General features: G+C 38.9%; 1 protein-coding gene across 7 annotated transcripts in view; it reads right to left on the bottom strand.

The window, feature by feature from the left end:
• Positions 1 to 2,683: 2,683 nt before the first annotated feature.
• Positions 2,684 to 28,000, bottom strand: part of ZNF713 (zinc finger protein 713) — a 44,607-nt gene continuing 19,290 nt past the window's right edge. For 5 of the 7 annotated variants that reach the window (XM_019421786.2, XM_019421783.2, XM_019421782.2 and 2 more), the window contains 3 exons: positions 13,899 to 14,025; positions 13,469 to 13,561; positions 2,684 to 4,119 (listed from right to left, as the gene is read on the bottom strand). In XM_019421786.2, the coding sequence (XP_019277331.2) occupies positions 3,062 to 4,119; positions 13,469 to 13,561; positions 13,899 to 13,932 (1,185 nt within the window). In that variant the 5' untranslated portion in view covers positions 13,933 to 14,025 and the 3' untranslated portion in view covers positions 2,684 to 3,061. Of the gene's footprint in view, positions 4,120 to 13,468; positions 13,562 to 13,898; positions 14,026 to 18,471; positions 18,497 to 28,000 lie in introns of those variants that run through there. The other 2 variants (XM_019421787.2, XM_019421785.2) reach the window with 2 other exon arrangements.

Genomic DNA, 28,000 nt, shown 5'->3' with positions numbered 1-28,000 from the left:
ATTTGTCTGAGAAATTATTATTCTTATTTTGGGTTAGATAAGATTACTAGAACCCAGGAAAGGTACACAAATACCTGGTAGGACAACCTAAGCCTAGCAACAAATGGACAAAAACTGGAATGCCATTCAAATAAAGATAAGAAAACAATTAAATCCATGAAGCTAACATTTTAATGGTTTTGGTATAATTAATATTCTAGGTATGTCTTACCTGTTTCTTAAGGTATTTAAAATATTTACCACAATCTGAAATTTTAGGCTTGTGATTTAATGAGTTTTAGATGTTTTTAATCCCAAAACCCATGTTAAAAAGAGTGGGGATATCTAATTTTAGACATTCTTGTTTTTATTTATTAGTTTCACATCTGTGAATAATTAGGGGAATGTTGGATGCTTAAAGAATTTCAGTTTCTTAAACTAATAAACTAAACATTAATCAAAATACAAATAGTAATGACTATATTTCTCTAAGCCCACAAGGCCTGTGGACATAAGAGAATCTATCACATGATGATCCTTTAACACTCTGAAGTTCTGAGAAAGTCACACAGGTTTTAATGTTGAGCAGCAATCTTTCACTTTATTAATTTTAATATATTTAACAATTGTTTTCAAAGTGTTACAAAATACTGCTCCAGGCACTGTTGGTATCCACTGAATCAGGAGTAGATGATCCATGTTCTAGTGACATTTCCAGTGAGAAATCCTGAATAATAAATTATTTATTATTATTGTGTCTAAGCTTAAATATCTCTTTTCATAAAAGAAAGGCATTAGCACCTGGTTAGACAGACCAAATGAACTAATATACATGAAAGGGTAATGTCTTGCCCTCCTAGACAGAAATAAGTCACAACTAACAGGTCTTTGAATAAGTACTACACCACTGGCTTCCCTGCTCTAAGAACCAGTATTTTGGTGTAATCAATATATTTAGGGTTCACTCCTTAGTTTGCAACATTTTGAAGAGAACAAAGGACATGAAAATAAATTCATCTCAGAATCACTAGTTTACTGTACATCTAAGCATAATCATTTATGACACTAAAGAATATTTAATAAGCTTCTATTTTTATGATTCTTATTATGTCAGTCCAGACACCTCTTTTCTAGGATTATCCAAGTTCTGAATCTCTTCTGAAAATTCCATTGTTCTCAATTCACCTGTTGGATATACTGCCTTATACTGTAGCTTTTAACACTCTTTGTGGATACATCTTTTTATTTTTTTTCCCGACTGCAAAATTAAACTTTGATCAAAGCATTTATCAATTGTAATTAGCCATTACTTCTTTTAATACATACCTCTACTGTCTGAGATTTCACCTTGGCTCACTCTCTCTTTTCCTGAAATCTGAGTGCCCTACTTATGGCAAATGAATGTTAAATGTAGTTCATTTTGGAACTACCCTGAAAATGGATCTCTACTACACAGACATCTGAGCACAAAATGTTATTAAAAATTCTCCTTGACCATAGTAACTCATGGTTTTATTAACTGTTGCACACTGCTGATGCACAGGACGTAAATGTACTTTGAAAAGTTTAACTTCTGTGATGAAATGAGTTCATTTTATTACTTTCTTTTAGTGTTTTAATTTTTAAGTGTCTTTAAATCATTTCAGCTTTGACTCAAGAACTTTATAAAATCTAGTCCTTCAGAGGGGAAAAAAAAGAGAAGTCTTGAGATGGGAGCTACGTTAGAAGAAAAAAGGTGAGGAAGCAAGGGGGAAATACATTTCTACCTTAGCCTCATGGCTTCTTCAAGCCATGCCTGAGGAAAGAGAAAAACAGAAAACCAAGAAACTGAAGCAGCCCCAAAAATGTATTTATTTGTGGCTTATGACAGTTTACATTTATAATGCTTTGTAACATCAAAATGTGATTATCTGTTACACAGGACAGTATTCATAAAAAAAATTAACTACTTTAAATTCTTTTTGGAAAAAGGTGTTACATAAATAAATTTATATAAATAAAATGAATTTTTAGGCCAATTTATTAGTACTTCCTTAGTTATTTATATAAGCCAGTAAGGCTCTTCCCTGGTTCTCAGCTTCATCATGGCACCACAGCTCAACATCTGGTATAGTCTTCTACTTCTTGTCTTTCACAGTTGTGTAGGGAAGTGTAGGGATTCTTAGCCCCTGGTCATTATATAAAAACAAAACAAAACAAAACAACAAAAACTCTCTATTCAAACACACAAAAATACCCATTTTAATTAAAAAAGTCTATGTTTGCTAGAGGGAATTTTAAAACTAGAACAACAGGATAGAAAAGTAGGCTTCTCTGAATCATTTTCAAAGTTCATCACTATGACCCTTAGTCTCCTCCAACATGCTTCTTAAAATGATCCTATAAGTTGACGAAAACGCAAAAGTTGCTGAAATGAAAACAAACACTGCCAATATCCTGTCACATTGTATTTCAAATAAAGGTACAGAAGATTTAGGTAGTACATCAAACAGATATTTTTAATTTCAAAGTTATATATGTATTTTGATAAATAAATATGTTTATTTATTTTAGAACAAATATAATTGGCATATAAAACTCATAATTTCTGCAAATAATATTTCCTAGGCAATGCTAAAAATTCTGAGTCCCTTTAAGGAAAAATATTAAGTAAACACTGAGTATGGTAAAAACTGTAAAGGAAACAAATGGCTGGTTTGAGAAATATTGCTTTTATGTTTATTTCAAGTTTATGTGACTGGTTATACTACATCACTGCTTTAAGTAATCAATGTTTACATACTTTAAAAACTTTATATCATAAAAGTTACAGGAGAATAATTTCAGATTATTGCCTATAAGATTTCTGATCATTAAAAAAAGTTTTATATCATGTTTGGAACATGACTCAATATTACCTTATTTATAAAATAAATTATTTTCACTATTTATAACCTCTCCTGGGAATATGCTAATTTAAGATCTAAATTTATTTGGTTTCTATGCATTAAAAGTTTATTTATAAATTTTCTCTTCTCTATGAATAATTTGATATTCAAGGGGATGAAAAGATCTGACCAAAAGTTTTCCTATATTTATATATTCATATGATTTCCCCCCTGTGAGTTATATGCTGCTGGGTAAGAGAAGGACTGGAACTTAAGGTTTTCTCACATTTATTATATTCACACAATTTCTCCCGAGTATGGATCTTCCTATGTTGATTAAGATGTGCACTCTGGCTGAAGGCTTTCTCACATTCATTACATTTATAGGGTTTCTCTCCTGTATGAGTTCTCTCATGCTGATTAAGATGTGTCCTCTGGCTGAAGGCTTTCCCACAAAAACTACATTCATAAGGTTTCTCTCCGGTATGAAGTCTATGATGTTCAGTAAGGGATGTGATACGGCTAAAGGCTTTACCACATTGATTACATTTGTAGGGCTTCTCTCCAGTATGAATTCTCAGATGTTGAGTAAAGGATGAATGTTGACGGAAGGCTTTCCCACATTCAGTGCATATAAAAGGTTTTTCTCCTGTGTGAATTCGCTGATGTTGAATAAGATGAATCCTCTGGCTGAATCTTTTCCCACATTCATCACACTTATAGGGCTTCTCTCCTGTAAGGACTATCTGAGGTTGAGTAAGAGATGAGTTGTGGCTGAAGGCTTTCCCACATTCACTGGGTTTCTCTTCAGTATGAATATGATTAGTAAGAAGAATATGTTGATTGAAGATTTTTCCACATTCATTATATTCATAAGGATTCTTTCTTACATAGTCTCCCTGATAGTAAATCAAGTCTGAATTATGTTTTATGCTATTTCCTTGTGTGTCAGAATTAAGGGGTATTTTAATTGAAGGAATTCTCTGATGCATAATAAGGTTTGAGTTTACATTATAGTTTTCTCCAAATCTATTACAGTCAAGGCTTCTCTCCTGTGTGATCTTTTTGTGGGTGAAAGATACTTGTGCTAAATGTCTCTGCTGATTTTCTTGGTTAAACTCTAATTGGTAATCAAAATCCCAGAGTCCTCCTAAGATGGAGTACCAGAAACTGTCTCCTGTTAGTCTCTCCATTATCATGTCATGGTTTTGATTTTCATCAGAAATATTCTGGTTTGGAATTGATTTTTTGATATCAGGTCTATTCTCTCCACCTAAAAGAAATTCAGAACATACAAATACTTTGCCATCTTCTCTGTTTTGAAAAAGAAATTGTTGCACAATGAATTACCAAGTGAGACTTAAAGTAATATGAACAAAGCATATGTGGCATAAGTTTTAAAATATGGCCATGTAACAAGGGGGAAGACTATAAAAGGATCACAAAAAGCAGTGAGCAGGGGGAAATTTTAAAACATGTGTGGTAATCATAAGAAAAGATCATCCAGGAGTATCCACAGTTGAAAGGAAATGGAAAGGAGAGTAAGAAATATCAGAGAAAGATCTGTGTTCAGAGGTAGGAGGTATCAGAGGAAAGACTACTGGAAGAAGACAGATCCAGCCCTTATAAATCTCATCTGTGGATTATCCTTATGTAGAGTCAGCTACTTGTTTATTGAAAAAGTATGTATTTCTTCCTATTTTAATTTTTTGTTTAAAATGATAAAATGAATACTTGCTTTTAGTAACATATTCAAATAATGTAGAAATGCATAAAGTAAGAATTCCAATCTGTAGAGGCAGCTGTTTGGAGCTGTTTGGAGGCTGTCTTGCCAGATTTTTTCCCTATGTTCATACAAATATAAATGTAAATCATATGAATTGTGATAAAAACAAAATTTTATTTCAGCCTCCTACCACTTCTTTGAACTTAATTTAGTGGGGGTATTCTTATTCTGCTTCCAGATGAAGATTTGGGCAGGTTCCATGGCTTCTCCCCTCATTCTTAGATAACAGATACTCCTGTTACATTCAAACACAGTCTCTATTCAATAATTAAAAATTTTAGTCATGTGTTTAATAATCAAAGTTCCAAAATTAATCCCTTTCTCTTCCCCTGGGCTGTTATAGAGTCATATTCTTCCTTTCCTCCCACTGCCTGCCTCTTCCCCTGCCCTACTTTCTTCCTGCTAGATTTTTCCCTGACTACTCTCTCATTTCTTTCCCCACTTAACTATTTCCCTGGCCACTCTTTCCTTCACTTACTAAGTGTTGTTTAGTTCCCTTCTAACAAGAGTTGGAGGGTAGGAGTCATGTGGAGGGAGGGATTAAGAGAAAGGCCAATTTTTGTATAATTGAGTGGCTTCACATTCTCAGCTTGACAGAAAGCTAAATAGGACTCACTTTGGGAACTTTTATGATTCTTGGGAGGTTTTAGCTGGACCTCTCTCTCTCCTCTCATTTCCATGATCTAGACAGATAAAGCTCTAGTTTGGATAGTCCCTTCAGACCAGCCCTACAGCGTGAATCCTACTGGACAAGATCCAAGATCATGTTGCCTGACTCATAACACTCACGATACCTTGTTCTAACAAATTTGGATAGTACAGACAGATCCTAACTCAACAGTTTCTCTGGCTCACCTACAAAAGCCATTTCATTAGTTAGCTGTTCTTGGGCCTTAGACTGCTTTAGGTTTCTCAAATGTGAGTCACTCACTAGTCTTGGTCTTCCAACCATAGGGAATGTATATATAAAAGCTGAAGGAGTGTTGCCCTTGAAGCTGGCACATATAATTATCATCCTAATTAGGACACTTGAGAGTAAAAGGGGGCTCCATTAATAATAATGTCAACAACTGTCTTGGGAAAATAAACTGGAATTACATCATAATACTGTTTTGTATTTTGTTTTTTTACATTACTGCATATTATGAACACATTTACATGTCAACAAATACATTTCCATATAATTTTTAAAGGTTTTAAAATATCCAATTTTCTGGATATGTCAAAGTATTTTTAATCAATCACATTTAGGTTACCTTGGACTTACTGTTATCACAAACAGCATGGCAAGAATAGTTGGCTGAACATGAAACATATATTTTATAAAGAAAAAAAGAAAATTGTAAAAAACCAATCAGTTTGCTTAAAGATATACAAAAAGATACATAAACAGAACATACTCTGGTCTAAAATTGTATGTGGAAAAAAATAGTGATTTAGAAGATTCATTTTAAACCCACTGATCATTTCAACCAGATTACCAATCGGATTTTATTTTCAGCCCAAATGCTTTTGTCTTGCCTAGGGACTTTGGCTCTAAAATGTTTAGAATGACTGGCTATAACTTTGAAGACACATTTTCTGCCTAGGAGTAGAGTTCAGGGCCTTCATTCCCTATGGCCTAGCTTCTGAAACTTTTGTTTATTCCTGGAAACATGGTGGCTTGATCAACATATTCATGGCCATTTTTGTTGACTGCCTTCTTTCTATGCCTCTGTGAGGGAAAAGGGAAAACTGCTGCTGGTGGACAGACTTTTCATCTACTGATAACAGGAGTGACTATGCATGGGCTATATAAACACTGCTCCCCCACTCTGAATATCTTCAAGGCACATCAGATCTGCAATCACAAGGCTGCCTATCTACATCCCAGTGAGATGCCAGGGAACAGAATCTAGACTCCAAAGTGAGACAATGATCACCTTGAGTTTCAAAGCATTTGTGAAAAACAAACTCTAGTCCATTTGCTCTAGCTCCTCACCTAACCTAAGGCCCCATGTTAGCAGACATGACTGCAACTTTCCTTAAAAGGAGGGTGGGCTCTGATAAGGATGAATACTTTTATCAAGCCATGTATAAGACAGCATGCAGAGATGCTGTTCATTCATTATTCACTGTGTACTTTCTTCCTGGTTTGGCCTTACCTGGCTAGGAACCCAATCATTAATTGAAGCTCCCAAGTCCTACTTTGTACTATTGCCTACTCCCCTCTTACACTGCCTGATCCTCTGCTGTCTGAGATTACAGAAAAAGTGCTACCTGGGAAGAAAGTGTTTTCAGACATGGAAGCAGAAGAGCTTTGCCTGCCTACACTGTGAGAATGACATGCAATCTATTTTATGCCCAAGTGCTAAACTAAGCAGGTGTAATATCTTGGTCATGGCTACAGACTAAGCCTCTCTAGCTTATTGCAGGGGTTCATCAGGCTTTCATTATTCTTGCAGGAGCCTAAGGGCTCTACATGAAGAAAAACAGGGAGTTTGCTGTAGTCTCAAGTGGTTACTGTTTGTCTTCATTGACTCCATATTTCCTGGATCAACTTTTGGGGTTATGAGCTGCTGATAAAATTAGATTTCTAGGATACCTAGACCTCTGATCTCCTTTGTATCCAGGAAGGGATACCCTCTAGATGTGACCATGGTCAGTTTAAGCATGTTGTGATGTCACTGGGCAACTTGAACAACATCTTGAAGGGCCTTCTGGACTGCTGTATATCTCATCAAGTAAACAACTTACCCTGATGTTTAGCCTCATCCAATGCCTTTTGAACTGAATTATTTAGAATTAGGAAGGAAGGAAACAAGAAGGGAAAGAGGAACAGAGAGAGGGAGGGAGAGAAAGGGAAAGAATTAGGGAGAAAGGGAGGGAGAAAAACAAATTTTAAAAAGTTTGCCCTTTCTATGTGCAAGGCACTGTAGTATTTCCAGTTCCCTTTTGTTAATTAAAAAACATGCCCTGATCTATAGTGAGTTATGACATTAATTTATTGGGTAGAACAATAAATTAAAAACTGAAACAACAGTTATAGAGAGGGAGGGGGGAAAACCATAAGAGACTCTTAAATACTGAGAACAAACTGAGGGTTGATGGCAGGTGGGGGAGAGGGGAAAGTGGGTGATGGGCACCTGTTGAGATGTGCACTGGGTGTTGTATGGAAATCAATTTGATAGTAAATTATATTTAATATAAAAAATACTTCAAAAAATAAAAATAAATAAAAAATAAAGTCTTAATTTTAAAAAGAAAAAAAACTGAAACAAAATAGCTTAGAAAAGATGAGAAACTATCAGAGTTCATCTGACAGCAATAAAGATAAACAGTGTTTGGTAAAACTTTTGTCTCAATTTTATAGATTATACTGATCTTATGAGTTGCAATAAAAATGGATTTCTTGATGATAGTGGTGGTTATAAATAATTAAAAATGATTGTTTTAGCAGAGGTTGTAAACTTTTTCTATAAAGGGTCATCTCGTGAATATTTAAGGTTTTGTGGGTCATATGGGCGTTACTGTTTACTCAACTCTGCTGTTATAGTGTACAAGCAGCCACAGACAATATATGAGTGATAGAGGGAGTGTGGCTGTGTTCCCATAAAACTGTTTACACAAACATATGATTCTAGACAATGTTCGTTCATCCAAAGAGTCTACAATACCAAACAGGGTTGTCTGGAAAGGGAGACCCCCTTGATTAATCTAAGACATCCTGTGTTGACTGGTGGTTCATCTTATACTAGCAATGTATGAGAGTGCTTTCTTTCCTACAGACTTATCAACAGTGTATGCAGACAAATTTTTGGGCTTTTGCTAACCTGATAGGTGAGAAAAGGTCATCTGGTGTAGTTTCAATTTGTGTTTCTCTTATCATGAGTGAGACTGAACATTTTTTCTTACATTAACCATATTTGTACTCCTTTACCTAAGAACTGTTCACATGTGTATATTTCTATTGGGCTGTTGGCCTCTTATTGATTTAGAGGAGCCTTTTTAAAATTAGGCTAGATTAGATTATTTTGAGAGAGTGAGAGAGCGAGCGTGATTGAGGGAGGGGAGAGAGATAATCCCAAGCAGGCTCTGCACTGACAGTGCAGAGCCTGATGCAGGGCTGGAACCTGTGAACCATGAGATCATGACCTGATCCGAAACTAAGAGTTAGACACCCAACCAAGTCACTCAGGCACCCCAGGAGCCTTTTGTTAATGGGAGCTTAGCCCTTTTGATATAAGTTGCAAATATTCCCCCCCACCCCAACTATTGCCATTTACCTTTTCACTTTGCTTATTATTCTATACCATGCAGAATTTGGGGATTTGTGTCTGTTGAAAGTATAAATCTTTTCTTTTATGGCTTCTAGATTTTGAATCATAGTCAGAAATGACTTCCCCATTTCAAGGTTATAAAAGTTTCTCCTATGTTTTCTTCCATGCTCTTATGGTTTCATGTTTTACATTTAATGTCTCTGATTCTTTTGGAGTATCTTAGTTTAAGGGGTAAGCTATGGATCCAACTTTATCTTTTTCCAGATGACTACTCAATATTCATTAAAAGGTCTACCTTTTATAGTTACAATTGTGGTAAGCACAGCATAAAGATGATTCACTAAGCTGTGCTCCTGAAACTAATGTAACATTGTGCGTCAATTATACTAAAAAAAAAAAAAAAAAAAAAAAAAAAAGGTCTACCTCTTAAATACCAGTTATCTCAATATCATTTTACTAAGATGTGTACCTTTTCCTTACTAATTTGAAATAATGCCTTTAACAGATACTAAACCCCTGCATACATCTAGGTCTATTTCTGGATTTTCTATTCTGTTCAGTTGGTTGCCTTGTTTTGCTTAATAAACTTTTGCTATATATTATCTAGTTGAGATAACCCCTCATTGTTTTCCTTTCAGAGTTTTCCAGATTATTTTTGTGTTTTGGTTTTTCAATATGAACTTTAGAATGAGCTTATCTAAGATTCCCCCAAAATCTTGAAGGCACTTTTTATGGGATGACATCACATGTGTATTAGGAACACTGACATCTTGGTATGTCTATTTATTCAAGTTTATTTTTGTGTCTGTCAGTGTTTTAAAGTTCTCCTCATGCAGGTGTTGCACATCTCTTTTTAAAAGTTTATTTCTATGTGTTTTATCTTTTTAGTTACTATTAATTGGGCTCTTCTCTTCCATCTTATTTTCTAACTGATAGTTGTTTGTGCTTTTACCTTCATCTCATTTCAACAATTATTTACCTGGCTATACAGTTATATCTGAACTTTGATCCATACAAGTAATCTCGAACTCAGTGTCACACTCTCTGGCTCAGTGAGTAGACTATGGCCTTATTCACTCTCCACCTGCTTTCTAATCTCATCAAGACCTCTGCTGCTTTGACTTGTTTGTTGTTTTCTGGTTTCCAGTCCTCTGCAGGCCTTACTTTACTTTTTGTCACTTTTTGGACTCTATGTCAGCTCACCTGAATTAACAAACTCTCTCTCAGTTTTCCTCCTTCAGTTCCACCAGTCTGACAGGCTCTCAGCCTGGGCTCTACAAAGCCTTTCCAGGGGCGCCTGGGTGGCTCAGTCGGTTAAGCGGCCGACTTCGGCTCAGGTCATGATCTCTCGGTCCCTGAGTTCGAGCCCCGCGTCGGGCTCTGTGCTGACAGCTCGGAGCCTGGAGCCGGTTTCGGATTCTGTGTCTCCCTCTCTCTGACCCTCCCCTGTTCATGCTCTGTCTCTCCCTGTCTCAAAAATAAATAAAACGTTAAAAAAAATTTAAAAAAGCCTTTTCAGTGCCAAGAAGAATGGGAGAAATGGCAAATATATGCATAGTTACTGGAAACCACAAATGCATAGGGCAAAATCTCATCTGGACCCTCAAAGCTGCTTGGTAATCTCTTGATTCATTTTTGGTCAGTTTCTGTTGACCTTAGTAAGCTAAAGCAAGTGCTCCTCAAGTTCTGTACTTATCCTTCCCCGATTCCCTTATATTCAAAAGACAACCTTGCCTCCTACTTTGCCGAGAAAATAGAAATAACCATTGTGAACTCTCCCAAATCTTTCTTCAACAAAATTATTTACATAAAAAATCACCCTCATCTCCTTCTTTCCAATCCCACTCCCATCTCTTCTAGAACATTGCTTCATAATTTGTATCTATTTTCTAATTACCCCCTCTGTTAACTCCTCCCCTTCAGCATTACAAACAAGCTAAAACCATTCCTGCTTGGAACAATCCTCTTTGGACACTAGCTTCTATTCAAGCATATGCTTTCTATTGTCTCCCTTTATTATTCTGGCTTCTTATAAGAGTACTGCATACTTACCAGCTCTACTTGTTTACTTCCTGTTCACTCAAAATGTACTAACTGATCATTCTTATATAATCACTCTTATTAATATAATTATTAACTTCTTTGTTTCTAAGTCCACTGGACATTTTCCAGGTCTCATCTTCATCTGGAAGAGATTTCTAGGTAAACAGGCATCAGTAGATGCCAAAAAGGCAAGCAGTAACCCAGAGGGCAAGCCAGAATTAGATCAGTTCATCAACGGAAATGTTTTGCCACATCCTCATCAGAGGAACCAGCCACTGTGTCTCTGTGTCTTACAGGATAATGCAAAAATGCAATCTGTCTTCTTGGAGGAGACTGCCAGGCTGCTGATTCCTGACAAGGAGGATATGAGGAAATCACTTGTTCAAGCCGATCTGTGAACCAAGAGCCTTAGGCATGCACATAATAATTTCTGGAAATTTTCCTAAGTTAGCAATTATTTTCTCTACCTGGGGGTCTGTGGATAGGGACATAATGGGAAAGAGCGTGGATCTTACAAATGGATATGTCTGTGGGGAAAAATATGTGCCTGAGGGAAAGAATAGCTTTGTCTTCTGCTGTAAGTTCCTATGCTGGCAATTCACCTGGGAAGGGAGTTTTCATTTTCTTCCTTTACTTTCTTACTTCCCAGGTTTCAAAGTGTGGAAATTCATAGAAATAACGTCACTTACTGTTGTCAGGGAAAGTGTTAGGGTTCCTGAAAAAATGTTTTAATTATTAGCCTCTACTTATGGAATGGCAGCACTGGTCAGACCAAAATTCAGGTTCAATGAGACTAAAACAGGAACAAGGATTCCTACCTAACATGACCTGGAGAACTAAAAGCAAGGACAGCCAAGTCAAAGCCACACTGAAAAATAAGCTGAAGACTGAATGACAGAAAACCAAGTCTAAATGGGAAAACCAGGTGCCAGAGCAAAGAATCAGGGTGGACACTAGACACAGATGGCGTAGGTTAACTTGACTTAATAAACCAGAGTGGAAAATACCTAACTCAGTGTCTGGCATATGTTTAACAGACAACTACTTGCTAATATAACTGGGCAGAACACTGTAGGTGGTATGCCAACAATAGAGAGCTAAGCGCTTGGGTTTTTTTGGTTAAGAAGCCTCTCATTTAAAGAGTCCATCAACTGATGAATGGATAAAGAAATTGTGGTTTATATACACAATGGACTACTATGTGGCAATGAGAAAGAATGAAATATGGCCTTTGTAGCAACGTGGATGGAACTGGAGAGTGTGATGCTAAGTGAAATAAGCCATACAGAGAAAGACAGATACCATATGTTTTCGCTCTTATGTGGATCCTGAGAAACTTAACAGAAACCCATGGGGGAGGGGAAGAAAAAAAAAGAGGTTAGAGTGGGAGAGAGCCAAAGCATGAGAGACTCTTAAAAACAGAACAAACTGAGGGTTGATGGGGGGTGGGAGGGAGGGGAGGGTGGGTGATGGGTATTGAGGAGGGCACCTTTTGGGATGAGCACTGGGTGTTGTATGGAAACCAATTTGACAATAAACTTCATATATTGAATAAAAATAAAGAGATACTTTAAAGAGAGAGTATAAAGTCAACAAATGCAGGTTTTGAAATAATTAAAATAATGGTATGACATTCATAAACAAAAATATAATCTGAAATCTGGGAAGAGAATGTGGGTGAAATACTGAGGCTAGAAATATAGACATGGGAAAATGACACAGAAGGGCTATTTTAAAGCGATGTACTGCAGAGTTGAGCACCACGTCTGTAGGAATACATACCTTTAGAAGAATGAAAAGGGACAGAAGGTAGTGAAAGAAGCAGGTAGAGATACAAGACTGAGACTACAAGAGACAAGAATTGTGTGTATCACAAGCCAGGGTGGAAGAAAATTTCAAGAAAGTAAAGCCAACACAATCGAATGCAACAAAGTCATAGGAGACAATAACCGTTTTTGGTTTTTTTTGTTTGTTTTTTTTTTGCCACTGGATTTGACTGATAGGAAGTTAGCGGTAATCTCCAAGTAAACAATTTTAGTAGTACAGGTAGGACAGGGGTCATATCACACAGATAATCTAAAGAATTAAAATTCAGGTTATGGGTTTTAGGCAAATTTAAAGAATTTGATAATAAAAGGAAAAAGAATGAAAAGTAGGTAAAAATGGCAGAGGATCTTTGACATGGAAAAGAAAGATTTAAAGAATACTGAGAGAGGATGTATGAATAAAGCCCAGAAAATGTTATGTGGAGATTTACAACACCAAGGTATTTATGAATGTTAAAATTAATACCTTGAAAGTAACTTTTGTGTTGTGTAAATTTTTAAATAATAAGTATATATTATCTGTTTAATCAGAAAAAAATAAGAGAGCCATTTCCACTTTGGAAAAAAGTCAAACATAAACTGAATTTTAAAAGTCCTCAGTATTCTTTAAATCCCAGAGGCAGAGATTTGGAGCACACTCAGTTGAATATTTCAAAAGTGACTGCTTCTCTTTACTGAGCAGCAAATACCCAAATGCTTGCTCCTCACCTGCACGAATGTCCCCTGAGCTGCCTCTTTCCATCATCCATTGCTCCTCCTGCTCCAACTGACAGATCACCTCTGGCTTATAAAGTTGATGCCCTATTCATGGGAAAAATGTATGCCATAGAAGTTTATACTGGGAACAAAACTGTCTCTCAGAACTCATTTCCAACTTTTTTAGTCTTTAGAGCCTCTGGATTTGGAAAGGGGAAACTTCAGAGGCAGCGAAATAAAGCTTACTCATCTCAAACTCAACAAAGTCAAGACCTTTTACCTGAGGAGAAACAGCAGGAAACAAAGGTCCTCTGTCTCCAAGCATTGATTAACATTCTGTCCTGGCCTGAACTATATTCACAAAAGCTTTGGAAATTTTCACTACTTAAGGAAACAAACCCCTTTAGAATGGTTTCTAGTTTTACAGGGGCAACATCCTTACCCAGTGCGACCAGATTCCTGTAGTTCTCCAGCATCACATCTCGGTAAAGATTCTTCTGAGCAGGGTAGAGCTGGTCCCACTCCTCTCGTGTGAAGTCCACAGCCACATCCTGGAACGTCAGTGATTCCTGAAATATCAAGAACACCCTGCTTAGCCAGACACTGCTTTTTACAGGGGTCCTTTGGGGAAAGGGCAAAGGTGCAACAGTGGCAGTGGCAAAGGTTAGGATGTCTGAACTGTTGAGCTGCCAGTCTTCAAGGCTCTCTCTTGAGTAATCTAGGTCAAAAATTTTAAAACAACAATTACTGCCTGTCTATCATCTTTTAAGACAGACATAAAGACATGCACGAAATAATGCTTGCTTTTAAGTTTTTTACAGTTTGTTGCAAGGGAAAGACTCTCCTCACCTAAACAATTGAAAAACTATAGGAAATTCATGCTGTAAGATTTCAGAAATGAAAGAATCCAGGATCAGTAGAAATACTGAGGTGTAAGGAGGTGTCAAGTTGGGGGATTTTGTGTATTCTCAACAGATCCTTAATAGATTTTTAAATTTCAGACAGAATTAAGAGAAAGTATTCCAATGGGTTGGAAAAAAAAAAAAAAGCAGCAAGGGCAAACAGGTTGAGAACAGAAGACACATGGTGCATGTGGGGATCAGAAAAAGAAACTACCTTGTTACAGGTAGGAAATTCAAATAAAAAAGGGTGACTTCTAAATTTCCTCCACTGTCAGTGCTTTTTAACAATCCTTTTGCTTTAAGGGACACACCATACAAACACAGGCACATACAAACAATATATATACCTCCCCCTCTTCCCTTACTACCTAACCGTCTCCCACCCCCACCAAATACCACCCATAATAACTCCTCAACCCATCAGAATGAGTGTAGTGTTACAAATAAGTCTTTTCCCCCATAAGGTAATAGTCGATATTTAAATACAGTTCTGGCATTTTACTTATATTAATTTTCATGCTTTGATAACATATCCTTCTAAAATATATTTCAATTAAGTGACATAGACAATTTAGAGATGAGTCACCAAGGCTGGAAGAAATTAAATAATTTATCCAAGGACATACAGCTAGTAAATAGCAGGAACTGGATTTTATCTTCAATCTTATTCTAAGACTATGTTCTTTCCATCATACCACAAAGATGTGTTTTCTGCTTCTACGAACATCTTCCCTCTTGTGACTTTTATTTCTAATTTCCATTCTACTTTCCCCATGCTTCTTGCATGCAGTACCAGGGTGAGGAAAACTTTTAATTTATTATAGTCTACATTTTTTAATACCTGCATTTGTAGTTCTTTTTTGGCTGTTTTATTTAGTACTTTTTATTTCCTTCTATACATTCTAATGATTTTGCATTTGGTTACCTGTTTCTATTTTATTCTTTTTTAAAAATATCCTTATTTGAATTCTATTTTTAGGTAGATAATGTATTAATATTAATATAGTTCATAAACAAAAACATATAAAAAGGTAGTAAAAAAAAAATCTCTCTCCCAGGCTTCTTTCCTCTCTATCCAGCTCTTGCTCCCAATAGATAATCACTATTTATAATTTTTAGTGTATTTCCCCAAAGTTCTTTATGCAAATATGAATATGGATTTTTATTTTCTCCCACTTTTTTTTTTTACCTCAAATGTAACATATTGTATAGATTGTTTTTTAAAATTTTATTTAAAGTTTATTTATTTAATTTGAGAGAGAGAGAGTGAGAGCAAGACCAGGTGCGTAAGCAGGGCAGGAGCAAAGAGAGAGGGAGAGACAGAATCCCAAGCAGGCTCCGTGCTTTCAGCCCAGAGCCCTACTTGCAGCTCAAACTCACAAACTGTGAGATCATGACCTGAACTGAGATCAAGAGTTGGATGCTTAACTGACTGAACCACCCAGGGGCCCCTCATTATAGTTTTTAAACTTAAAAAATTTTGACATAATTTCAGACTTAAAGAAAAGCTGCAATAATAAAAAAAAATTCCTCCTTCTCCTCTACCTTTTTCTTTCTATAATTTTTCTGGACTGTTTAAGAGTAAGTTGCAGACATGATGCCCCTTTACCTCTAAGAAATTCAGTGTTTACTTTCTAAACAAGGGATTCTCTTATGTAACAACAGCACAATGATCAAAATCAGGAAATTAGCACTGACACAATACTGTTGTCTAAACTATATACTAATTCAGATTTCATGAAATGTCCTAATAATGTGCTTTATAACAAAAGAAATTTCAAGACCATGTACTACATTTGTCTTCCATCTTTTGTCTCTTTTACTCTGCAGCAGTTACTGAGCCTTTCTTTAAATTTCATAACATAGATATTTGGAAAAGTATAAGCTAGTTATTTTGAGAATAAAACTCTGTTTGGTCTTGTCTAATGTCTCCTCACGAGTAGATTGACACCACACACTTTTGGCAGAGGTAGTACGGAAGGGATACCGGATTCTCGGTGAATCCTATCAGAAGGCACACATTATTGACTCGTTCCATTACCAGCAATTTTGATAATTTGGTTAAGGTGGTTATCTACCAGCAATTTCTACTAGAAAATTACTATTTCATCCTGAAATTTTTAAGTATCTTGTGGGGGAGATACTTTGAGACTATGTAAATATCTTGTTCCTTAAACTTTTATCCACTAGTTTTGGCACTGATACTTCTTGCCTGAATGAATTACATTTATGATGGTTGCTTACTTTTCTAATTCCATCATTCTTTGTATAAGTTGGCTTTCTATTGTGATGAAGAGGTTTCCCTTCTCATTCATTAATTTGTATCAGGTGGATTTATTTATTTTATTCAGTAATTTATAATCATTTACTATCACTATTTATTTTAATGCTCAGATTGTCTTAAATTTAGTTGGGAGGAGTCCTTCAAACTGGCTCTGTGTCCTTCAACATTTCCCTATCATTCTCTGAGCACTTTACTTTTTGGGGACAGAAAAATGTTCTTTCAAGGTACATTTTGTGCTTTTCTGTCCCAAGGATGGAATTAACAATTTCTTCAAGGATCCATGGTTCCTTCTAGTGGTCAAACACTGAGCGGCTCTGCTTCTAACCAAAGGATCTGTAGGGCTGCCATGTATCATGTTCTGTTCTATTGGTCAAATACGGAGTGTTATGTCTACTTCCTCTTAATGGAGAATGGCATTTAAAAACCAAGATGTGGACCCTAGGTGTGTTCAATGCTACTGGAATGTTACTGCTTTTAGGCCTTCTAAGTGGTTGTACCTGGGAAATAGAGGTATGTATATAATGATGTATGTATACATGAACACAAATACAACTCCATAACCATTTCTATACTTAGCTGTATATATTATGAGATCACACTGATACCTCTAATTCCAATCCAACATGGCAGAGTTTATCATCTCTTTTCGTGCTAACTCATGCCTCTGCACAAAAGAAACCTACAACTTAGAGCTCTGTATTTGCAGTTGCTTTTGCTTTTAGCCTCTGAGTAGAGTCCAACAATTTAGGTTTAAAGGTTAACTCCTTTTTCTGCCTGATTCCTTAAGTGTGGTTATGTCAGTAATTTGAAATACAGTTTAGTTCATTTGTTTCTGCTTATATTCGATTGTAGGCCCTCCCTGCAAACTCTCTCCCTCTCCCTGCCATTCCCTCTTTCTTTTTCACCCATTCTCATTCAAGCCCTATTGGCAACCAATCTCAGACTAAATTTCAACCTGGTGTTCCTTTTTTCTCAAATGAGCAAATATACATATACGTATGTTTTTATTTCCTCTTCTTTCGTACACAAAAAATAGTGCACTATAGATACTCTTGTATTTTGATTTTTTCACTGAACAGTTTATCCTGGAAATTCCTCCACATCAGTTCATGGTTATCTATCTCATTCTTTTTCATGGCTACATGGATGTCTCTTGTGTGAATGTTGCACAATTTATTTAACTAGTGTATTAAAAACACTTTAGTTATTTTCTACTCTTGCTATTATAAATAATGCTGCAATGAATTATCTTGTATGTATATTATTTTGCAACTGTGAACAAGTCTGTCTGATGAATCAATTTCCCAAAATAGGATATCTAGTAAAAGAATACATGAATCTGTAATTCTGATATATATTGTCAAACTGATCTTTTATAAGGGTTCTATCAATTTACATGCTATAAGAATCTATTGTTGCATAACAAACTACTCCAAAGTTTAGTAGCTCAAAAGAACAATCATTTATTTTGTTTACAAAATCTGAAACATGGGCAAGACTCAATGAGATTAGCTCATCTTTGTCCCATTTGGTTTCAGCTGGGATGGCTCAACTTTGGGCTGTAGGAATCACTTGTAAGATGGCTTGCTCATAAGGCTGACAAGTTGGCTGTCAGATGGTGCTCAGACAGGGGTCTCAGTTTCTCTCTGCATGGGTCTCTCAACAGGGTGCTTCTGACTTCTTCATGGGATAGTAGTTGGATCCTGAGTGTAAAATTCCCAAAAGGACCACCTTTTATGACCAAGCTTCAGCAGTCACATTGTTCACTTCCACTATAGTCACAAGCCTATGAAACTGCCCAGATCCAAGGGGAAGATACAGAGCCTTACCTCTTAATGGAAAGTTTGTCTTTCTTTCTTTCTTTCTTTCTTTCTTTCTTTCTTTCTTTCTTTCTTTCTTTCTTTTTCTTTTCTTCTTTCTTTCTTTCTTTCTTTCTCTCCTTTCCTTTCCTTCTTTTCTTCCTTTTCTTTCTCTTTCTTTCTTCCTCTTTCTTTTTTTTTTTTTTAATTTTTTTTGGAGAGAGAGAGAGAGGAAGAGGGAGGGGAGAGAAAGAATCTTAAGCAGGCTCCACACTCTGTACAGAGCCCTGTGTGGGGTTCAGTCTCACAGCTGTGAGATCATGACCTGAGCTGAAATCAGGAATTGGATGCTTAACTAAGCCACCCAAGCTCAGATGGAAAGAGTTTTCAAGTCACATTATAAGAGGAGTCTGTGGGATGGGAGAGATTATGCCATTTGTGGAAAATACTCTCTGCCACAGTATATCTTCTAGAATATAAAAATTCACATTCCTTCCACATGCAAAATATACCCATCTTCTTCCCCTAAGCCCCCAAGTTTCATTCCATTATGGCATCAGTTTGAAGTCCAGGATCTTGTCATCTAAATTAGGTCCACATACAGATAAGGATCTTAGAGTGTAGTTCCTCATGTTTGGTTCCTTGAATGATTTCTGTCTATACTATGACCTGTGAACTAAAGAAGTAGTTATTTGGTCCCATCCTGAACTCCTCCCCCCACCCCCAATTTACAGTGGTAGGAAAGGCACAGAAATAATCACTGGAGGTATCCCCATTCAAGTAAATAGCCGTTCATTGTAGTTCGAAAATGTAGCTGAACTGTGCACATGTTGAGAGGTGTGAATGGGAAAGTTTCATTTTCAAATCCAGTAACTCTCGGTTTCTGTATATTTAATGGACCTTTTTTTAGCCTATATTTTTCCTTTTACATTTTACTTTAGGTAGCCAGAAGCTAAAGCAATCAGGGATTTCAATTTTCTACGTGAAAATCTCCTTAGATAGATCATTGGGTTCATTAAGTATATTTCCTATTTTCCTTATTATGAAGGTGACAACATTGCCCATTATTTCTTCTTTGAGGATGTTGTTTCCTCTTCACGTGGGCTTCTCCAAGGACTGTCTGGTGCTCTAAATGGCAAGGTAGCTGGATTTAGAGCAAGCATCCCAAGAGAATGAGGTGGAAGACTTATTGCTTTTTGACTTGCCTTTGAAGTCACAAAGCTTTACTTCCACTGGTCATAGACCTGCCCAGAGTCATCGGAGGGAATACACACCTCAATGTCTCTTGATGCAATGAGTATCAAAGTCACACTGTAAAGGAAGTGTTTCTGATGGGAGATGTTTTGGCCACTTTTCTGAAAAAGCAAGTTGCCACACACTTATACCAGCAATGTAAGAGAGTGCCTGTTTCCCCAAAGCTTTGCCAAGAGATTATTTGACAAGCTTGTGGAAAATATCAAACTCATGGCACATATGAAGCTTGGTGATAAAATATCAAGCTTCTCTAGTTTTATTTTTTTTTAAGCTTCTCTAGTTTTAATTTAAACTTTCTCTTGTTATGAGTATATTTGACATTTTCTTTAAGATCTACCTGAATTTTCTTTCCTGTGAATTGCCTTTTTATGTTATTTGTACATTTTTTTATTGGATTAATAATCTCTTATTGATTTAGAGAAGTGTTTTATATATTTCAAAAATTAGCCCACTGTTAATTTGAGTGGCAAAATGTTTTTCATCATTTGACAATGTCTTTTTACTTTGCTTATAGTTTTCTTATCATGCAGACTTTTTGGGTATTTTTAAGGAGTTGAGTCCATCAATCTTTTCTTTTATGGTTTCTGGATTCCCAGTAATTATAAAACCTTTCCTCAGTGAAGGGATTCTTCCATTTTTTAAATTGATGTATAATTGAGATACATTATGTCAGTTTCAGGTATACAACATAATGATTTGACATTTGTATACATTGCAAAATGATCACCACATTAAGTCTATCATCTGTCACCATACAAAGTTACCACACTTTTTTTTTCTTGTGATGAGTTTTGCTTTCTTAGCAACTTTCAAATTTGTCATATAATATTATTGACTAAAATCCCCCCACTGTACATTACATCCCCATGACTTATTTTATAACTCAAAGCTTATATTTCTTGATCTCCTTCACTCTTTTTGCCCACCTCCCAACTCCCCTCCCCTCTGGCAACCACCAATCTGTTCTCTGTATCTATGAGTTTTGGGGCTTTTTTTTTGCTTGTTCATTTGTTTTGTTTTTTAGATTCCAGATATAAGTGAAGTCATGTAATATTTATCTTTCTTGGACTCATTTCATTTAGCATAATACTCCTGAAGTCCATCTATGTTGTCACAAATGGCAAGACTGCATTTTTTTTTAAGGCTGACTAGTATTCCCTTGTGTACACACACACACACATACATACATACATACATACATGTACACACACACTACATCTTTTTTAAAATGTTTATTAATTTTTGAGAGACAGGGAGACACAGAGTGCAAGCAGGGGAGAGGCGGAGAGAGAGGGAGACACAGAATCTGAAGCAGGCTCCAGGCTCTGAGCTGTCAGCACAGAGCCTGATGCAGGGGTCCAACCCATGAACTGTGAGATCATGACCTGAGCCAGAGTCTAACGCTCAACTGACTGAGCCACCCAGGAGTCCCCTACATCTTCTTTATCCATTGATGGGACATTTAGGTTGATTCCATATCTTGGTTATTACAAACAATGCTGCAAAGAACATAGGGGTGCATATATCTTTTTGCCTTTGTGTTTTTGTTTTCTTCATATAGATACCCAGAGGTGGAACTGCTGGGTTGTATGGTAGCTCTATTTTTAATTTTTTAAAGAGTTTATTTATTTATTTTGAGAGAGAGAGAGAGAGGGAGGGAGGAAAGGACAGAGGGAGGGAGAGATCACATGCATGAGCCAGGGAGGGGCAGAGAGAGAGGGAGAGAGAATCCCAAGCAGCCTCTGTGCTGTTAGCATATAGCTCGATGTGGGGCTTGATCTCATGAACTGCAAGATCATGACCTGAGCTGAAATCAAGAATTGGACACTTAACTGCCTGAGCCATCCAGGTGCTCCTATTTGTAATTTTTGAGGAACTTCCATACTGTTTTCCACAGTAGCTGCACTAATTTACATTCCCACCAACAGTGCACAAGGGTTCCCTTTTCTCCACAGCCTTGCCAACACTTGTTAGTTTTTGTCTTTCTGATAATAGTCAATCTGACAGGTGTGAGGTGATATCTCATTGTGGTTTTGGTTTGCATTTCCCTGATAATTAGTGATGTCGAGCATCTTTTCATGTGCCTATTGGCTTTCTGTATGTCTTCTTTGGAAAAATGTCTATTCAGATCGTCTGTCCATTTTTAAAATCAGATTGCTTGTTTTTCTGTTACTGAGCTGTATGAGTTCTTTATATGTTCTGGATATTAACCCATTATCTGATATGTTATTTGCAAATATCTTCTCCCATTCAGTAGGTTCCTTCTTATTTGTTTTATTTTATTTTTAAAAAATATTTATTTATTTTTGAGAAGAGAAAGCAAGTGGGGAGGTTCAGAGAGACAGGGGGACAGAGGATCTGAAACGGTGTCTGCTCTGACAGCAGGGAGCCAGATAGGGACTTGAACTCACCCGTGAGATCAAGACCTGAGCTAAGGTCAGATGCTCAACTGACCAAGCCACCCAAGTGCCTTAATATGTACCTTTTTAATTTTGTTGATGGTTTCTTTCACTGTGCAGAATCCTTTTAGTTTGATGTAGTCCCATTTGTTTATTTTTGCTTTTGTAGCCATTGTTTCTGGAGTCAGATCCCAAAAAATATCACTAAGACCAATGTCAAGGAGCTTACCATCTTTTTTTTCTTCTAGCTATTTTATGGTGTCTGGTGTTACAACTTCCATTTTTTCTTGTAATACTTTTAGGCTTAATTTTTCATATTTAAATCTTTGACCCATTTGAAGACTATTCTTTTTGTTCTTCCAAGTTTTAAATTCCAAATAGTTAACATACACTGTAATATTAGTTTCACATGTAGGATTTAGTGATTCATCACTTACATAGAATACCCAGTGCTCATCACAAGTGCCCTCTTTAACACCCATCACTCTTCATCACCCATCACCCATCATCCTCCCACCTACCTCCCCTCCAGCAACTCTCAGTTTGTTCTCTAGAGTTAAGAGTCTGTTTTATGGTTTGTCTCTCTCTTCCCACCTGCCCCTCCCATGTTCACCTGTTTTGTTTGCAGACTATTTTGATGTAAAGTATGAGGTGTGGATTCAACTTTACCTTTTTCCAGATGGCTCTCCAGAAATGCCAACATCAATTATTGAATAAACTATCTTTTCACCACTGGTTTGAGATAACAATCTTCATCATATGAAAATTTCTATTTTTCTTTCTTTCTTTCTTTTTTAAAGTTTACTTAATTATTTTGACAGAGAGAGAAAGAGAGAGAGAGAGAGAGAGAGAGAGAGAGAGAGAGAGAGAGAGAATCCCAAGCAGGCTCCACATTGTCAGAGCAGAGTCTGACACAGGGTTCTAACTCATGAACTGTGAGATCATGACCTGAGCTGAAACCAAGAGTTGGACACTTAACTGACTAAGCCACCCAGGAGCCCCACAAATTTCTATTTTTCAAAAAATATTCAGTGCTTCCTTATGTGACAATCATGGTGCTTGAGTGTCATAGATCCTGGGTCTAGAGTTCTCTCTTGTTCAGTAAGAATGCAGGTCGCAGAATTAAAACGCGAGAGAGGCTAATGTTCTGAGGAGACAAGAGCCCTGAGTAAGGGTGCTTGCTTTGTTTTTATTAAAATCAGAAGTCTTATTGTTGGAGAAATGAATAAAGTGCTGCACTAAAGATGGCCGACGGGACTAAAACAAGCTCTGGTCTCTAGCTTAGAGACCCCTCTTTCCGGGTTCTTCTTGCCCTGTTTGCTGTGAGCATGAAAACCCCCACAGATATGGAAGCTGACAACTATAAATTACCCTTCCCACTTGCATTCAGGATCAGATCTTTGGAAAAAGTCTCCTCTGAGCCCGCCGGTGTTAAATAAATCTCTGAACCACCAAGATCTCCAAGTGCCACTTGTTTTTTTCTGCCAGTGTTCCAGCTTGGTTCTGTAACATATTTGGTTGCCTGACCAGGAAACCCAACCATGCTGGCCCATTGTTGCCACCGGTTTGGAAGAACGGTGAGGCAGTGACGGAGCGAGGAATCGCAAAGGAGAAGGCGCGCCCTGCCTGAATTTTGGCAGTCTCCTATTTGGTCGCCTCAGGCTGGCCCCGCTCCATCGTTCCCACCGGACTCAAAGAGACTGGTAGGTGAGGACCTGGACCCGACGCCAGAACCGGTAAGGCCGGGGCCCCAAAGTAGTCAGGCCCATCCAAAAGGGTGGATGGGGGACCTGATCACTCCCCAGAGACGTTAGCGCTCTCACGGGTAGAAAATTTTGCAGGAGGGAATGTAATAGCCTCTGGTGTGTGTGCGTGTGAATGTGCGGCTCAGCCAGGCTTGCCAGTCGAGTTTGAGTTTGTAGCTCCACGGACAGGCACCCTTAAGGTCCCCAAAAGTCTACGGAGTCTGAATGGGCTTTCCTGTATCGTGGTGAAAGCATACAGTCCAGGGCGGCATCAGGATAGACTCCAATTGCAAGTCACAAAGCTGAGTCCACTACAGCCAAGCCTCACCTAAAGTTTCCCTTGGGAACGCGACCAGTGGAGTATCTGATTGGTCCTCTCATCTGAGGGGATACCCTCCCTTTGTCTGTCTCCGCAACACTGAACACGAGAAAGGAATTAATCATGAGGTCAAAATAGAGTAAGCCTATGATTTTAGAGGTCATGCTCAGAAATTTTAAAAAGGGATTTTCAGGTGATTATGGAGTCAAAATGACACCTGGGAAGTTAAGGAACTTTTGTGAACTAGAATGGCCCATATTCAATGTAGGATGGCCCCTGGAAGGGATATCAGATGCTCAAATAGTGCAGCAGGTTTGGCTGATAGTCACTGGGAACCCAGGTCACCCTGATCAGTTTCCATACATCAACTCCTGGCTTGAAATTGCCTGAAATCCTCCGCCTTAGGTGCAATTCATCCATAGCAAGCAGAGCCAGGCAAAGGTTTGAGCTGTTTTATCCAAAGACTCACCCAGGTAGCCAAAGAAGCAATCCACCACTCCCCTAGTGTTTGCAGGAGACCCAGAGGAAGATCCCATCTTTCCACCACCTTATGACTCACTGGGCTCCCTCCCCCCTTCCCCTGAGCTTGAAACTCCCCGCCCCCCCCCCCCCCCGTCTGTCTCTCCTCCTCCACTGCTGCTGCCACCCATCCCTCCTCCCCTCCCAGACCCAGAGAACCCTCCCTACAAGGGCCAGCAGCCAGACTGCGCCCCAGACCCAGACCTAACACTCTCCAAATGCCTGTAAGGGAGACGAAAGAGCCTGAAAGACAGAATGAGGACAGAATAGTCCAGCCCAGCTGTTCCATGATGTATTATTATCAACCTTTCTCTACAACCAACCTCCTCAATTGGAAACATAACACTCCATCATACTCTGAAAAGCCACAAGCAATGGTCGACTTGATGGAGTCCCTCTTCCAGACCCACCAGCCGACTTGGGAAGATTGTCAACAGTTACTCTGTACTCTGTTTAATACAGAAGAAAGAAGAAGAATGAGAGAAACATGACAGTACCTAGAAGATCACGCACCTCTGGGGATCAATGACCCTGCTGTCTGGGCTCAAGCTGCTGCCCCTGATTCAATGCCCAACATGGGATTTCACCACAGAAGGAGGACAAGCCCACATCTGACAATACCAGGAAGCCCTCCTTCGGGGAATCTGAACTAGAGCCAAAAATCCCATGAACATGACTAAAATATTGTCAGTCACACAGCCTGGGGAGTCTCCCAGACACTACTATGAAAGACTATGTGAGGCATACCGTGTATACACTCCGTTTGACTCCCAGGCACCAGAAAGTCATCAAATGGTAAATACCTCTTTTGTGGCACAGGCTTCCCCAGATATCAGAAGAATACTCCAGAAGTTGGAGGGCTTTGCTGGGGTGAATATCACTCAGCTGATAGAGGTCACCAATAAAGTTTTCAGGAACAGATAAGTTGCAGCCGAAAGAGAAGTGGAGAGAAGACTAAAAAGAAGGCCACCTTTCTTGCAGCAGCACTGAAAGAAATAGACACTGCAAAGATGGGAAGACCCCAACCACCAAAAAGGGGGAAGCCCAGAGCCCCCTTAGCAAAGGACCAACGTGCATACTGCAAAGAGAAGGGACACTGGTAGAATGAATGTCCGAATTGGAAGGGGCCCTCAAAACCCAGCTGATATTGGGAGGAACCTCGAGGCGAGGACCTCATTGGTCTGGCCAGGATAGAATCAGACTGAGGGGGACCGGGCTCTTTCTCTCTTGGCCCCCATGAGCCCACGGTTGAAATGAAAGTAGGCAGCTGAACAATAACTTCCATGGTTGACACTGGGACTAAACACTTGGTTGTTACTTCCCCGGTAGCCCCTTTCAGCCAAAAGACAGCAACCATACTTGGAGCTACTGGGACATGGGCGATACAAGAGCCCTTCTGTCAAGCTCAACAATGTGAACTTGGGGGTCACAAGGTCTGGCATGAGTTCCTCTACTTACCTGACTGCCTGATTCCTCTCCTGGGCTGAGATCTGCTCTCCAAACTTGGGGCCAGATAACTTTTGAACCCACTGGACACACTAGCCTCCAATTAAACCCAAGGCAGAAGGAAACCCTGGTCTTGGTGATTACCCTGCCAAGGGAAGAAGAATGGAGACTATTCTGTGCCCAAGCCCTACCCTGTAACCCCTCAGAATTCAGGCTTACATTCCCTTCTGTATGGGCTGAAGATAATGCACTTGGACTAGCTTGGAGTCGGGCCCCCATCATTGTTGACCTGATCCCTGGAGCCCAACCTCAGAGACAAAGGCAGAACCCCTTCCACTCGAGTCTAGAATGGGTACACAAGAGCACCTGACCAAGCTCAGAGAGGAAGGTATTCCAATTGAGTGCCAATCAGCTTGCCAGTCAAGAAGCCAGGAGGAGGATACAGACCAGTACAGGATTTGAGGGCCATTAATAAAGTGACTGTTTCCTTACACCCAGTGGTTCTGAACCCGTGTACTCTCCTCAGCCAAATTCCAGGGTCAGCCAGATGGTTTACATGCCTCAACCTAAAGGATGCTTTCTTCTGCCTCTGCCTGGCTCCTCAAAGTCAACCACGGTTTGTCTTTGAATGGACTGAGCCCGTTACAGGGTGCCAGATGCAGCTGACCTGGATATGACTTCCCCAAGGCTTCAAGAACTCACCCACTTTTTTGGGGGAAGCATTAGCTACAGACCTCACCAACTTTCCAAGGGAAACCACAGGGTGTGTCCTCCTCCAATATGTAGGTGACCTCCTCCTTGCCACCGACACCCAAGAAGGCTGTATGAAAGGTACCAAGGCCCTCCTGCAGCTCCTATCCTACTTGGGGTACCGGGCCTCTTGGAAAAAGGCACAGATTTGCCAGCAGCAGGTCCAATACTTAGGTTTCCTCCTCACAAAAGGAAAAAGAAAACTAGGACCGGAAAGGAAGAAGGTTATCACCACACAGCCACAGCCCCAAACGAAATGAGGCTTGTGTGAATTTTTAGGGGCTGCAGGGTTCTGTCGCATTTGGATCCCTGGATTCTCAACCATAGCGAGGCCCCTCTATGACCTGTTGGGAGGGCCAGACTGGGAGCCCCTCGCATGAACTGATGAGGCAAGGGCCACTTTCACAGAAATAAAGTTGGCTCTGGGACGAGCCCCAGCCCTGGGTTTGCCCGACACAGAAAAGCCCTTTAACCTCTTCGTACATGAAAAGGACAAAACAGCCCTTGGAGTGCTCACTCAGAGCATGGGGCCTTGGCAATGGCCAGTGGCCTAACTGTCAAAAAAAACTTGATCCTGTGGCTGCAGGATGGCCACTGTGTCTCAGAGCGCTGGCAGCCACAGTCCTGCTCATCAAGGAGGCAGACAAACTCACACTGGGACAAACACTTAATGTTAAGGTCCCACACGCGGTCATGTCCCTCATGAGTACCCAAGGATATCATTTCCTCTTCAATTCTCAGCTGACACAATACCAAGGACTTCTCTATGAAAACGCAAGGGTCACTCTCAAAACAGTAAGAACACTAAATACGGTCACCTTCTTTCCGACGGAAGAGGGAGAACACGACCATGACTGTTCCGAAGTAGTGGATGAAGTCTACGCCAGCCGCCTGGACCTCCAAGACCAGGCTATAACAAACCCAGAGATCACCCTGTTCAGCAATGGGAGCAGCTATTTACAAGAGGACAGCCAAAGAGCAGGATATGAAGTAACCACAACCACCGAAGTTCTGGATGCCGAGGCTTTGCCGGAAAGATGGTCGGCACAATGAGCTGAACTGTAAGCCTTAAACCCCAGCCCTCATCCTTAGCAAAGGTAAATGAGTTAACATCTACACTGATTCCC

Source organism: Panthera pardus, unplaced genomic scaffold (genome assembly GCF_024362965.1).
Source record: "Panthera pardus isolate Hobbes unplaced genomic scaffold, ASM2436296v1 HiC_scaffold_4, whole genome shotgun sequence".
Classification (NCBI taxonomy): domain Eukaryota; kingdom Metazoa; phylum Chordata; class Mammalia; order Carnivora; family Felidae; genus Panthera; species Panthera pardus.
Note: the sequence above shows the minus strand (reverse complement) of the source record. Positions and strands in the feature narration are given on the sequence as shown.